The sequence below is a fragment of the Garra rufa genome, chromosome 1 (genome assembly GCF_049309525.1).
Source record: "Garra rufa chromosome 1, GarRuf1.0, whole genome shotgun sequence".
NCBI classification, from domain to species: Eukaryota; Metazoa; Chordata; class Actinopteri; order Cypriniformes; family Cyprinidae; genus Garra; species Garra rufa.
The window spans coordinates 65,316,036-65,330,942 of record NC_133361.1 but is presented as its reverse complement, the minus strand read 5'-3'; the positions used below and the strand labels follow the sequence as shown (position 1 = coordinate 65,330,942).

Below are 14,907 nucleotides of genomic sequence, written 5' to 3'. Positions count from 1 at the left end.
AAGACTCGAATCATTTGTGAAATGATTCAGTGATTCGAAACGGTCGATTCAGTGGCACGCGGACTACAAACGACAACAGCAAACACAAACGAGTGAATGACAACCGAGAACGATTTCATGAACGTGTAATATACAGATAATATACAAATTATTAAATACCAAATATAAATCAAACCCAGCAAACACAGAACATTCCCCTAACGTTCCCATATGGTTCCCATTTGGTTATTTTTCGGGAACCAAATGAGAACGTTCCCCCTAACCTAAAGGGAACATTCTAGTTACGTAAAGAAAACTTTCCTGGCTAACCAATAGGGAACGTTCTTCGGAACGTTCTGGGAACCAAAAACTAACGTTCCCAGAACGTTCTGGGAACCAAAAATTGTTAGCTGGGAAATAGCATACGTACATAACGTTCTAATTAACTGTAATTTATTTATATTTTATACATTTTATATATAAGTCTATTAACTCTGTGACTGTCTTACTAGTGCACTGACTACTGAACTAGGAGCTGATTGAGACTCACACAGAGATTCAGTTTGCATTGATTTTTCTTTCTATTAATTATTCTCATCTTAAACAGGTCAAAGTGTTCAAACACACAGAAAAACTCCTGGAGAATCAACAGAGATCCAAGTAACACACTATTATAAAGATGGCATTTATTAAAGAGGAGAGTGAAGACATAAAGATTGAAGAAACATTGAAACACGAAGATACTGAGGAACAAACAAAGATGGAGTTTATTAAAGAGAAGAGGGAAGAAGCATTTAAAGTCACACAAGAAGATACTGAGGAACAAACAGGTTGGTTTTTATTCTCAAAGCTGAAATTAACCCTTTATAGGGCACTCATTGAAATACTTGGAAATTCTAAAATTCAACCCCAGAGTGTTATTGGAGGTTATTACAAGACCTTTAAACTTTTGTGACTTAAATTTTTTTTTAAAATGTTTTTATGTTGAAAATTAGGTTAAATGAAGTGATCATATATGGTCACTTGCCAGTCTATGGTAACTTTCCCCCCCCCAAAAAATGTGTATACATTTTAAATATAAGGCATAAATAAATACATAAAACATATATAATATTCATAGAATATTTATTTAGAAACAATTTACACACACACACACACACAAAAAAATATATATATATATATATATATATATGAACAAAAACTTAACAGAATATTTATTTAGGAAATTAAAAATCTTGCTGTCTTCCTCGTCAGAACCCTAGATGGGGTCAGCTGGCACAACAAAACTGACTTCTATCCATAGAATTGTTGAGTAGACAGCTGCGAAAGAAAAGGTTTCTGAGTCAGTATCAAGCCCATGTTGATTTTTTTGTGACAGAAAAGTGCAGATCTACTGAAAACATATAATATTCACATAAATAGTAAATTTATAATAAGAACTGAAAAAAATAGCATTAAGTACTGGTGGTACCACCTATTTTAGCAGAAATAATAAACACCAATCTATTGGTACTAAAACCAAAATTACAAATTTTTCACTGTTTATTTCTTGATCATTTCAATAAAAGTTTGACACTGGATTACTGTATCATGTTATACAAGCCTTTGCAATATTCAGTGGACAAAAAACAGGCATAAAAACAGCCAAACTATAGTTGCCTTACTTTTACCTGAACCGGGCGTATGTCTAAAAATGGACATTCTGTTGTGTTACCACAAACGGGCGTATGATCAAATATGATCACACCATTTTTATACCACATCGTTCACTAATTTCTAGAAATCCAACGCAAACAACGTCTATATCACCATATAACACAACTATTCAGCTATATAATGTGTGAGTTTCATTGACCTACCATTGTGCATTTCGATGCTTTCTCCGTTTTTGTGGGACAAGGTAGGAGCGTAAATCAGCATTTTCTCATTCCGGAAGCACGCTGAAGTTTGAAGCGCCCCAGACAACTTCCGGTCAGATGGTCAGATGCCATTGTGTCGCTAGACAACTTCCATTGTGTCGCCAGACAACTTCCGGTCAAATGGTCAGATGCCATTGTGTCGCTATCCGTGACGTAGACTAACATCCGTTGATTGGCTGGGACAAATCCATGTGCTTACACGATCTCATACAAAGGAGGCAGACGCTATTGAAAATGTTCAATTAAGTGATCAAATATGGTGCCTCGCCCTATAAAGGGTTAAAGATATTAATGAATAATGTCAAACGAGTGTAGAAATGTTGAGACATTCGACAGAAAAAAAGCAAACCTTGAAATGTGAGTAGTCATATTTGCCTACTGCATGCTGTCTACAAACAGAACAAAATAGGAGAAAACAGCGCTGTGAATATAAAGCAAGTCTTACATTAAAAAAGCACAAAGAAGCAAGAAGCTACATTTAGTTGTAATTATGTGAGGTGTAAGATTGTAATGTATAAGTTGTACACCTCTATATCTTGTGTGCGTGTGTGTGTGTGTGTGTGTATATTTTTTTAAAGGAGAGAATAAGGGGGGTGAAGGAGCAAAATATAAAATAAATAAAGAGATAAAGAGAAGAAATTAAGAAAATAATTCAAATAATATCAATACAATTAAGTAGAAAAAATAGATGACCGCTTTTCAGGAGCATCAGAGGGGAGCAGTAGGTCATACTTATTAAGAAGGTACTGTATTTTACCATGAGAACGGTATAAACCAGTGGTTCTCAAACTGATGGAGGGGTACGTGAACAAAATGCTGAGCTTTATTTCTACCCCAACGTAAAGTAACATTAAAGCAAGTATTTCTGACATGCAAAATGCCACTTTTATTATAAAAACAGTTAAATGTGAGTAAATGGTCAAATGATATTAAGTTACCTTTGTGCTGGTAAAAGTTTCATTTGTACTGCTTCGGTTTTTAAATTATTAGATATTACATTATAGGCGATGTCATCACCAGCCCCCCTACACGCTCCAAACTGACCCAAAATATGCTCAATCGCTAGTGCTTCATTTGTGCTGCTTTTTATTTTGCTTTTATTTAGCATTTTATTTTGGGTTCCTCATTTATTAAATTTTTTACCAAATTGTTGGATTCTAGTGATGTTTTAATAGAAGGAACAACTCTTTGAATTAAAAGCATCTTAATATTTATCTGCTCTCTGACTCTTTTTTTTTCTGTCACTTTCTCTCGTTTAAAATGGTTTTGTGTGCGAGCGCACAGTAAACTGACACTGTTAAAACATTGTACTTATATTGCCCAGAAATTTGAGTTTGTAACTGTATTAACTTTTCCAGTAACTCAATTTCCACAAGAGCATCTTGAACAGAAGTGTCACCTTGCGGTGGGAGTGTAGTGTATCTGATGATACTCCCTCTATTTGAATTTGTAGCATGTAGTGGGGCTGGTGACGTCATCAGCTATAATTTGATGTCTAATATTTTAAAAACCAAAGCAGCACAAACAAAACTTTTACTGGCACAAACAAGACTATTTGGGGTGGATTTAGAGCAGGGGCTGAGTGACCTGAGAATGACCCTTAAATAAATATTGTATATCTAACAAATAGGTTGTTCCGATTCTGATACTAGTATCGGAAATGCCGCCGATACCACAAAAATTTTAGCTTTGGAATCGGCGAGGACTTGAACCTACGTACCAATCCGATACCATTTTCTTAAACGAGATATAAGTTATTCCAGCTTGTAAATCAGAATCCAGTTCTTCTTCGCTGCTCAAAAGAAAAAATACAAACATGCTAGCAGAATGTCAGCTGTTTAGCAGTAAGACTGGACCAACCAGCCAGTAAAATGGCGACATGTCTCATATGTTACGCAGTGTGGAAACACAGAAGGAATCGCGGAATCCAGTCATTAAACGGAATTTACAGTTTAACGCGGATGCATTAATCAAAGGTAGGTCATTACACTTAAATCAAATCGCGATATGGACTAATACTAATCCGCAAACGGAATGTTTAAATATGAATTATGTGTGGCTCTGTGTTAATGATTTCAGATAAGAAACATCAAACGCCACGTGAAACTAACACGATACGTTTGAGCAGCTCAGCACATACCGTTTATCAGCTTGGACCGCAACGCAAACAAACTTGCACGAAACCCCGAACAGCTTTATTCGGGAGCTAATGTTGATTTTGCGACACTGTTACTGCTGCTAGATCCAGTGAGAAGTGTTTTAAATTGCCGCACAATGAAATAAGGTTGCTGTGAGATCTAGTGAGAATCTTTCAAATTAGTGATGGGAAGTTCGTATAATTTTACCAACTCGGATCTTTGAGTCTCGTTCAGCAAAATGAACGAATCTTTTTTTCGAGTCAATTCGTTCATTTTACCAAAATATAATTAAAAGCTTCCATAACACACGATCTGCTTACACAAACGTTGATCACACTACAAACAAGACAAAACTATAATGCTATTAGAAACAGAAAAGATTAATTCATTGTTTACCTGGATCTTCGGTCTATGATTAGCTCCCTCACCTCTGTCCGGGTTTGAGTCGTTCATTCATTACGTGACAACCCCATACGCTTAACCTATGCTGCCTGAGCCGGAAAGAAAATTGATTAGTTAATCTCTCGAGTCTTAGGGTTTGAGTCATTCATTCATCACGTGACGGCTCCATAAGCTTAACCTATGCTGCCTAAGCCGGAAACAGAATTGATTAGTTCATTTCTCGAGTCATCGGGTTTGAATCGTTTGTTCATCACGTGACAGCTCCATAAGTTTAACCTATGCTGCCTGAGCTGGAAACAGAATTGATTAGTTCATCTCTCGAGTCATCGGGTTTGAGTCGTTCGTTCATCACGTGACAGCTCCATAAGTTTAACCTATGCTGCCTGAGCTGGAAACAGAATTGATTAGTTCATCTCTCGAGTCATCGGGTTTGAGTCGTTCGTTCATCACGTGACAGCTCCATAAGTTTAACCTATGCTGCCTGAGCCGGAAACAGAATTGATTAGTTCATCTCTCGAGTCATCGGGTTTGAGTCGTTCGTTCATCACGTGACAGCTCCATAAGTTTAACCTATGCTGCCTGAGCCGGAAACAGAATTGATTAGTTCATCTCTCGAGTCATCGAGTTTGAGTCGTTCGTTCATCACGTGACAGCTCCATAAGCTTAACCTATGCTGCCTGAGCCGGAAAGAAAATTGATTAGTTAATCTCTCGAGTCTTAGGGTTTGAGTCATTCATTCATCACGTGACGGCTCCATAAGCTTAACCTATGCTGCCTAAGCCGGAAACAGAATTGATTAGTTCATTTCTCGAGTCATCGGGTTTGAATCGTTCGTTCATCACGTGACAGCTCCATAAGTTTAACCTATGCTGCCTGAGCCGGAAACAGAATTGATTAGTTCATTTCTCGAGTCATCGGGTTTGAGTCGTTCGTTCATCACGTGACAGCTCCATAAGTTTAACCTATGCTGCCTGAGCCAGAAACAGAATTGATTAGTTCATTTCTCGAGTCATCAGGTTTGAATCGTTCGTTCATCACGTGACAGCTCCATAAATTTAACCTATGCTGCCTGAGCCAGAAACAGAATTGATTAGTTCATCTCTCGAGTCATCGGGTTTGAGTCGTTCGTTCATCACGTGACAGCTCCATAAGCTTAACCTATGCTGCCTGAGCCGGAAACAGAATTGATTAGTTCATCTCTCGAGTCATCGGGTTTATGACGTTCGTTCATCACATGACAGCTCCATAAGCTTAACCTATGCTGCCTGAGCCGGAAACAGAATTGATTAGTTCATCTCTCGAGTCTTCGGGTCCAAGTCGTTCGTTCATCACGTGACAGCTCCATAAGCTTAACCTATGCTGCCTGAGCCAGAAACAGAATTGATTAGTTCATCTCTCGAGTCTTCGGGTCCAAGTCGTTCGTTCATCACGTGACAGCTCCATAAGCTTAACCTATGCAGCCTGAGCCGGAAACAGAATTGATTAGTTCATCTCTCGAGTCTTCGGGTCCAAGTCGTTCGTTCATCACGTGACAGCCCCATAAGCTTAACCTATGCTGCCTGAGCCAGAAACAGAATTGATTAGTTCATCTCTCGAGTCATCGGGTTTGAGTCGTTCGTTCATCACGTGACAGCTCCATAAGTTTAACCTATGCTGCCTGAGCCAGAAACAGAATTGATTAGTTCATCTCTCGAGTCATCGGGTTTGAGTCGTTCGTTCATCACGTGACAGCTCCATAAGTTTAACCTATGCTGCCTGAGCCAGAAACAGAATTGATTAGTTCATCTCTCGAGTCATCGGGTTTGAGTCGTTCATTCATCACGTGACAGCTCCATAAGTTTAACCTATGCTGCCTGAGCCGGAAACAGAATTGATTAGTTCATAGGTGCGTTCGACTTCATGCGGCGCCGCAAGAAATCGGCTGCCGCCTTACAAAACAATGCATTCTGGTATGATCATTTGTCCGACTTTGATCGGCGCTGCAGCCGCCTTTCGATCATGTGTGCCATCAAAGTACCGTGAGAGCAAAACGAGAGCAGTCGCGGAGGTCAGGCGCTGCAGTTGCTCAAAATCGACTGCGAAAACGTTGATGACGACACACTTTATTCTCATTGGCCAGATTATGTGACGGCAAGCACGACGTGTGATGCCGGCTTTTTTTCTTAAAAAAGTTCCTGTATGTAATCAGTATTTATATCGAATATCTGATATTCAAAAGATTAGGCGATATGGTAAATATATATTCTTATTGTATAAGAGTTAAAGTTTGGAAAAAAAAAACTGGTCAACCAGACTCTGTGTTTTTTAATGGATGTTGTGAAAGGATTCACTACACTGAATAAACTGCTTATATTTAAAAAATGTCCTATAGCTAACTACAAAACCAAGATACAAATAATAAACGTCATATTGGATAACATAAAAGTAACTCACATACTTGATATGATCAATAAAAAAGCAAAATGTTTGTATAGAATAAATGATAGGGAAACTTTTCCTTTTATTTATTTATCTTACGTAGTAATTTTTTTTTTCTTTTTCTTTATTCCTTGTTTTTGTATGTTTGGAATACAGTTGCATCCTCTATATGTGTCCGACCTGATGGCCGTCTCTTTACTCCTCCCCTGACTGCAAGCGGCAGGCTAGTGTAGTGCCTCTCGAACGCACCTCATCTCTCGAGTCTTCGGGTTTGAGTCGTTCATTCATCATGTGACAGCCCCATAGGCTTAACCTATGCTGCCTGAGCCAGAAACAGAATTGATTAGTTCATCTCTCGAGTCTTCGGGTTTGAGTCGTTCATTCATAGTTGCGCAATTGCGCATGCGCGAGTGAACGAATCACTCCCCGGGACGACTCGACTCGTTCAAGAACGACCCATCACTATTTCAAATTCTGCCCAGAATTCTCTGTTATAAACAGGGCTGGTGTATGTCAGAAAACCAGATTAGTACATTTTTCATGGAGGTACAGCACCGCAGATTTAAGCTCCAAACGTAATTAAAACTCAACTGCCTGTAGCTTTCAAGTAACCCTTCAGACCTTGATTATGTTGTTCAGGTGTGTTTGATTAGGGTCGAAGCAAAACTGCAGGGCTGCAGCTCTCCAGGACCGACGTTCGCCACCCCTGCTCTCGGGGGTCTCCTATGTATTCACCACATCTCACTTCACATTTAATTGGTATAAAAAATATTGCCAGTTATCTTTTAAAGGACATGTTCTGTGTGATGTGTTTTGGGGTATTTTCCATGTAAAAGGTTAGTGTAACAGACCAGTGGTTCCCAACCACGTTTACGAAGGCCCCAACACTGCACATTTTGCATCTCTTCTTTGTCTGAGACACCCATTTTAGGTCTCATTGCAGGGGTGTCCAACCCTGTCCCTAAACATTTACCATCCTTCAAAGTTTAGCTCAGCCCAGATCAAACACATCTGAACCAGTTAATTAATCACTTAATTAGAGAAACATGAAAAACATGCAGTGTTTAGCGGCCTCCAGGAACACTCGGCTTTTTTTTTGGAAATGGGCTCATTCTTTAACTCCCCCCGAATTAATAAGTTGAGTTTTACCGTTTTGAAATCCATTCAGTCGTTCTCCTGTTGAACCGGTTCTTACGGACAGTTCGTTTTAAAGAACCGGTTCAAAAAAGGCTGGGACTCAAGTCAACATTCAAATAAAGTTAGTAGCTAATAACTTAAACAAAAATTTGGTCTGACAAGTTTCTGACAATTAAGTTTTGCATCTAAGCACCCATATACAGTTACATGCAGTGATCATATGAGAAAGTTTTACAAGTCTTGATATAACAAATTATAAAATCAATTAATTCTAATCAGAAACACGATCAGCGGTAACACTTTAGAATACTGTATCTTACTTACTGCAGAACTAATAAGGAATTATTGAAGAACTAACAGCTAACTATTCATTAACACTTGACTCATTACTGTTAACTACTAAGGAAGATGTGTTAACTAATCAGTATGTAATACAATTTTGAGAATGTGTTAAGTAACAGGTAGCTAATCAATAACTAATGTATTCTGTCATACCTCCTGAAGAACTACTATTAATTATCTAGTAGTTATGGTTCAAAAACATAACTATGTAATAACTACTACGGAACAGTTATATGCAAATAGTCACCATAATAATCGGGCTGTGGCCCACAAATCAAGTACTTGAGTAAAATTACAGATACCACAATAAAATATTACTCCAGTTATTAGTTATTAATATTAGTCCAATTATAAATAGGCCTGTTCATTTTCAAAACTACTGGAGTAAAAGGACAACTACAGTAGTAACTTTGTTACGGTCTACTACTATTATTAGCCTATAATGAAAATGAAATATACTCTTGTGAAATTATCTGATAATTGTTTATTAATTACTAAAGGGTTCACTATAATTTTACTTTAGAACAGGCCTATTGTTGCAGGTTTGAAATAAGTCTTGCAGAATTATTTGATAATTATTTATTAATTTCTAATGAGTTCCCATTGTTTTCACTTTAGAATACTGTTTCAGGTTCTAAGTAATTCCTGCGTAATTATCTGATAATTCTTCATTAATTACTTAAGGGTTGACTATATTTGCGCTTAAGAACAGGTGTACTGTTGCAGGTTTGAAATGAGTCTTGCAGAACTATTTGATAATTATTCATTAATTACTAATGAGTTCCCTTTGTTTTCACTTTAGAATACTGTTTCAGGTTCTAAGTAATTCCTGCATAACTATCTGATAATTTTTCATTAATTACTTAAGGGTTGACTATATTTGCGCTTAAGAACAGGTGTACTGTTGCAGGTTTGAAATGAGTCTTGCAGAACTATTTGATAATTATTTATTAATTACTAATGAGTTCCCTTTGTTTTCACTTTAGAATACTGTTTCAGGTTCTAAATAATTCTTGCAGAATTATCTAATAATCCTTTATTAATTACTAATGGGTTCCCAATGTTTTCCTTTTAGAATAGGCCTATTGTTTCAGGTTTGAAATACGTCCTGCAGAATTATTTGATCATTCTTTTGACAATTCTAATTCTATTTACTAATGGGTAACCTGTATTTTTACTTTCGCTCAGTCCTGGCCTTACATACAGGAACTGAATTAGTATGATATATGCTGAGGACACACAGTACTTTATACAAAATATAAAAACTACAGTAAGTTATCGCATGGCACTGGAGTGGTAGTTGGGTTCCTATCAGAAGCTAAGTGAATTTCTTACAAAACATTCACAAGACAATTCAATACACAGGCAAAACCTGTGAAGTTTATTCTGTTTATTAATATTGCATTTGCATACTACTACTACTGCTAATAACATTTATATATGAAAGGGTCACAACTCAGTTTAGTTGTGTATGACTGTTCATTAGTAGTTACTTCATAGTTATTTTTCTTGAACCTTAACTACTAGATAATTAATAGTAGTTCTTCAGGAGGTATGACAGAATACATTAGTTATTGATTAACTACCTGTTACTTAACACATTCTCAAAATTGTATTACATACTGATTAGTTAACACATCTTCCTTAGTAGTTAACAGTAATGAGTCAAGTGTTAATGAATAGTTAGCTGTTAGTTCTTCAATAATTCCTTATTAGTTCTGCAGTAAGTACGATACAGTATTCTAAAGTGTTACCCGATCAGCTTACTATGCACATGGACAATCCATAAAGATTTATGTGTTAAGAACATACGTTTCACCAGATCCCCTCGTTCAAGTCTTCAGTTAACCACGCTCATAGCATTAGCACAGAGACAGTGGTAAAAAAGAACTAGTTCGGTTCAGATGAAGTCAGTCATAGCAGGAGCTTGTTTATGTTTGGCAGCTGCACGAGTCACACATGCGCACAGTATCAGCTCATCGATTCTCAAATCGGACGCGTCCGAAAGAAACCAGTTCTCGTTCAGTGTACTGGTGATCCGACAACCGCTTCATGACTCGAGAACGAGAACCGCTCTGGCAGCTGCTCTGCTCATGCGCATTACCAGCTCTCTTTTCTCAGCCATTCAAACACTGTTTGAGTAACTGAATAACTCTGGAAATTGGTTTATTTCGAATCAGCGGGAGTGTCGTGCACGTTAATAAGTAAAAACCTTTAAGTAATTTGTGGATTAGTGCTTACTGGAGACACGAACTGTTTCAAACGATTCAGTTCGATTTGGTGAACTGGTTCGACCGGTTTACTAAGAAGATCCAGTTAAATAGAACGATTCGTTCGCGAACCGGACATCACTAATCACTTTTAGCATAGCTTAGCATAGATTATTGAATTCTATAAGACCAATATAGCATCGGCGGTGTATACAGCGTGTGATATTCCAGCTAGGTAACTCCCAATGTGACCAGCTTTTTGAAATTGTGATCGAACATCAGGGACTGCTTGATATTACTGCGCCTGCTGCATCTGTATTACGGCAGCAAACATCCTTGACTCTTACGCCGGAATGGGAGTGTAGTTCCTAATCTTATCAGCCTAGAAAATCGCAGCTTTACGTTTTCCACTGATCTTAGGACACAAAATAACTACAAAACATTCAATTTTTAAATAGGACAAATATCGAAACTCACTGGTCATTTTTAAACACAATGCTATATTGGTCTCATAGGATTCAGTGATCTATGCTAAGCTATGCTAAAAGTGATATTGCCAGAACAGGAGAACGGCTGAATGGGGGGGAGTTTGGAATGAGCCTATTTCCAAAAAAAGTGGAGTGTTCCTTTAATAAAACCTCAGAAATAATTATTGTGTGATGAATTTTTAATTTTGACGGTTGAGTGGGGAGTTTGTCCCTTTTCCTTTATTTTTCCTTTCCTCTCTTAAATTTGTTGCATTTGATCCCCTAGGAAACATAAAATATGGTACATCATAATTGAGATCAGTCAATATCTAGGTTTCCTAATATATTATAAGATTGAATAAATTGTATAGCAGCCAGCTTTAACTCTATAGGACACCAGCCGACCATGATCAAGTATGGACACCATGAAATGAGATCTAGCATACATGCATTACATACAGTATCTACATGTTTTGGTGTTACCTCCTTTGTGGCATTAAAGTGGGGTTAACTGTTATTTCTTTGTTTTCCCACCTTAGACCTAACAGCACTGAAAGAGGAGAGAAAAGTACTGATTGAAACTGAAGAGAAAGATCAGTATGAGAATCCTCATGATTTCATAACTGGAGAAAAATCATTTTGTTCCTTACAGTCAGAAAATACTTCTGCACAAAAAAGAGCTCAAAAGATAAGAACGAATGAAAAAGGAGAATTTAAAGTCCACAAGAAAATTCACACTGGAGAAAGGCGTTTCATCTGCCAACAGTGTGGAAAGAGTTTCACTCGAAATAGTAGCCTTAAAGACCATATGAAAATTCACACTGGAGAGAAGCCTTTCATCTGTCAACAGTGTGGAAAGAGATTCATTCAAAAAGGAAAACTTAAAGACCACATGAAAATTCATACTGGAGAGAGGGGTTTCATTTGTCAACAGTGTGGAAAGAGTTTCTCTCGAAATGGAACCCTTAAAGACCACATGAGAATTCACACAGGAGAAAAACCTTTCATCTGCCAACAGTGTGGAAGGAGTTTCAGTGAAAATAGAAACCTTAAAAGACACATGAGAATTCACACAGGAGAGAAGCCTTTCACGTGCCATCAGTGTGGAAAGAGTTTCAGTCAACAAGCAGAATTTAAAGTCCACAAGAAAATTCACACTGGAGAGAGGCGTTCCATCTGTCAACAGTGTGGAAAGAGTTTCACTCGAAATGGAACCCTTAAAAGGCACATGCGAATTCACACAGGAGAAAAGCCTTTCATCTGCCAACAGTGTGGAAGGAGTTTCAGTGAAAATAGAAACCTTAAAAGCCACATGAGAATTCACACAGGAGAAAAACCTTTCATCTGCCAACAGTGTGGAAGGAGTTTCAGTGAAAATAAAAACCTTAAAAGGCACCTGAGAGTTCACCCTGGAGAGAGGCCTTACGCCTGCAAACAGTGTGGAAAGAGTTTCCATATAAAATTACAACTTACAAACCACATGAAAGTTCACACTGGAAAGAAACCCTTCACCTGCCATCTGTGTGGGAAAAGTTTTAATCGAAAACAAACCCTTTATACACACAGGCGAATTCACATTTTAGAGAAACTTTTTACCTGCCAGCAGTGTGGAAAGAGTTTCTCTAGTAAAAGATACCTTAACATTCACATAAAAGTTCACACTGGAGAGAAGCCTTACACATGCAAACAGTGTGGAAAGAGTTTCAGTCAACGAGAAAACCTTGACACGCACCTGAAGATCCACAATAGAGAGAGGTCTAACAGATCCCCTCAGTCTGGAAAGAGTTTTGATCAAAGTGGAAACCTTGACGTCGACCAGAAAATTCACATTATAGAGAGCCCTTTTACCTGCCAACAGTGAGGAAAGAGTTTCACTCTAAAAGAAAATCTTGACAGGCACATTAAAATTCACAATAGAGAGAAGGCTAACAGATCCCCACAGTGTGGAAAGAGTTTCAACTAAAATGTGTAAGACAGTTCCGGTCCTTGATTCTGATCGGTTGAACCACATCTGAAGCTGTTGTAAATTACTCTACAACCCAACCTTCTTTGTTGCTGATGTGTTGCTTGGAAAAAACAACAAATGATCACAGACCCCCTTCACCCAATCCAACACTGGCTGCCTTTTTTTTGTCTACAAATGGTCTTACTATGGCAACCAGGACTTCTGTGCCAGACCAGATAAACTTTATGACTCAAAAGTATGTAGAGAGAATCTTTTCTAACTAATACTCTAAAAAATGACACATACTGCCATAGGAACTGGGAAGATAAGGAAAATGAGCTGGAACTCCAGGACCAGAAGCCTGCCCCAGGCCTTGCAGCCTTTTCATTCCCCAAATATCACAGGATTTAAGCTGGGTCTCTCTCTCTCTCTCTCTCTCTCTCTCTCTCTCTCTCAGCTCTTCATTCTTCTTCACTTTCCACCTTGGAAGAAACTCCCAATCACCACAGAGTCAGGACACATTTGGAATTCATCGCTCTTCAAACTCAGAAAAATATAATCAAGTCCAAAACCTTGAAACCATGAAGACTTTCATCCAAGACTGCATTCAGACACTCGTCAATGACCAAGGGAATGCAAGTATCAAAAACTTTACCCAACAAACAGAGGTTTAGTTTAAGTTGTAAAATGGCACTGATGGTTTCATTCAGGTGGTAAACTAAGCCATAATTTTCTTGTTTCTCGATTGGCTCCATTCATCCAGTCTGACTTGCCCTTTCCACCATGTATGAGTGATTGTATGATTGTTTGTTTGGATTAGTCATCCAAGTGTTAGTCACAAATAAATGTTTATTGAAAATAAAGCAGCACTCAACACAGGTAAGCGGAAAATCAGAGGAGTTCACACTGATCCAACAGGGGTGACGGTCGGCCACAGAGTGCTCAAACAGCCAAAGAAGAGCTGCGGGATGCGCAGCAGCTGGGGGAGGGACGGCTGACAAGGCTGCGGACAGCTCGCTGGAGGAAGTGAGTGAAACGTCAGGATAAGAGAAGCCGGTCCTGGACAGCAGAGAGCCGCACAGAGCCTGGAGCAGCAAGGGTGAACGTCTAAACAAATGGGAAGAAAGGAGAAAAAAAACAAAGACTAAATGGAAAAGCAAAACGGCACAGGACAAGATGTAGCAGACTTCAAATGGTTATCTCCAGACACCACAGAAGCACGATCACACCATGAATGAGAAGACAGATTCACTGGATTTATTCCTTAAACAGAGTAGTGAGGCAAAATTAGTACACACAGACATCGGAAGGCCTATTCTCTCATCCCTCTGCTTCCCGTTCGCATACACAATGCGTCTGAGGCGAAGCGCTACATTTTCCTTCATGTGTAAATGTATAGCTACTAAATCACCTTACACAACATAACGGTGTAAATAAAAGATAGAAATAGTAAATACATAACATTTTTCCAAAAGTTAACATTCAAATCTAATGAAAACTCATAAGAATGCATATATAACATGTACTGTAACTCCAAACTTCATTAAACTCTGGTTGTGAAATACTGTGTACAATAAAATTCTTTTTTTTTTTTTGTATGAACAACCTGTGTCATTGCATGAAAATATACCACAAATCAATTGGTATAAAAATAGCTTAGCATACACTGAAGTACACATGCTTATCTAATTAAATTTACAAATTACACAATGTCCAGTCAAATTAATGATAACGAACCGAAATAACATACCTTAAACAGAGTAGTGAGGCAAAATTAGTATACACAGACATCGGAAGGCCTACTCTCTCATCCCTGCATGGAGAAATACATGTGCAAATGAAACGCTAAAATGCGTCATAGTTAAAAACACGACTTTTAAGGAAAATACGCTGATCACACTGATACACGCTATGACAGAAACTCTTAACAGTGTTTTAACATCATGAATA

At 38.1% G+C, this 14,907-nt stretch overlaps 1 protein-coding gene across 1 annotated transcript in view; it reads left to right on the top strand.

The window, feature by feature from the left end:
- The window catches only part of LOC141318642 (uncharacterized), a 190,646-nt gene extending 176,141 nt beyond the window's left edge, over positions 1-14,505 (top strand). Inside the window, exon 7 of the mRNA XM_073833208.1 lies at positions 11,808-14,505. Within this exon, the coding sequence (XP_073689309.1) occupies positions 11,808-12,873 (1,066 nt within the window). The 3' untranslated portion in view covers positions 12,874-14,505. The remainder of the gene's footprint in view (positions 1-11,807) is intronic.
- The last annotated feature ends 402 nt before the right edge of the window (positions 14,506-14,907 follow it).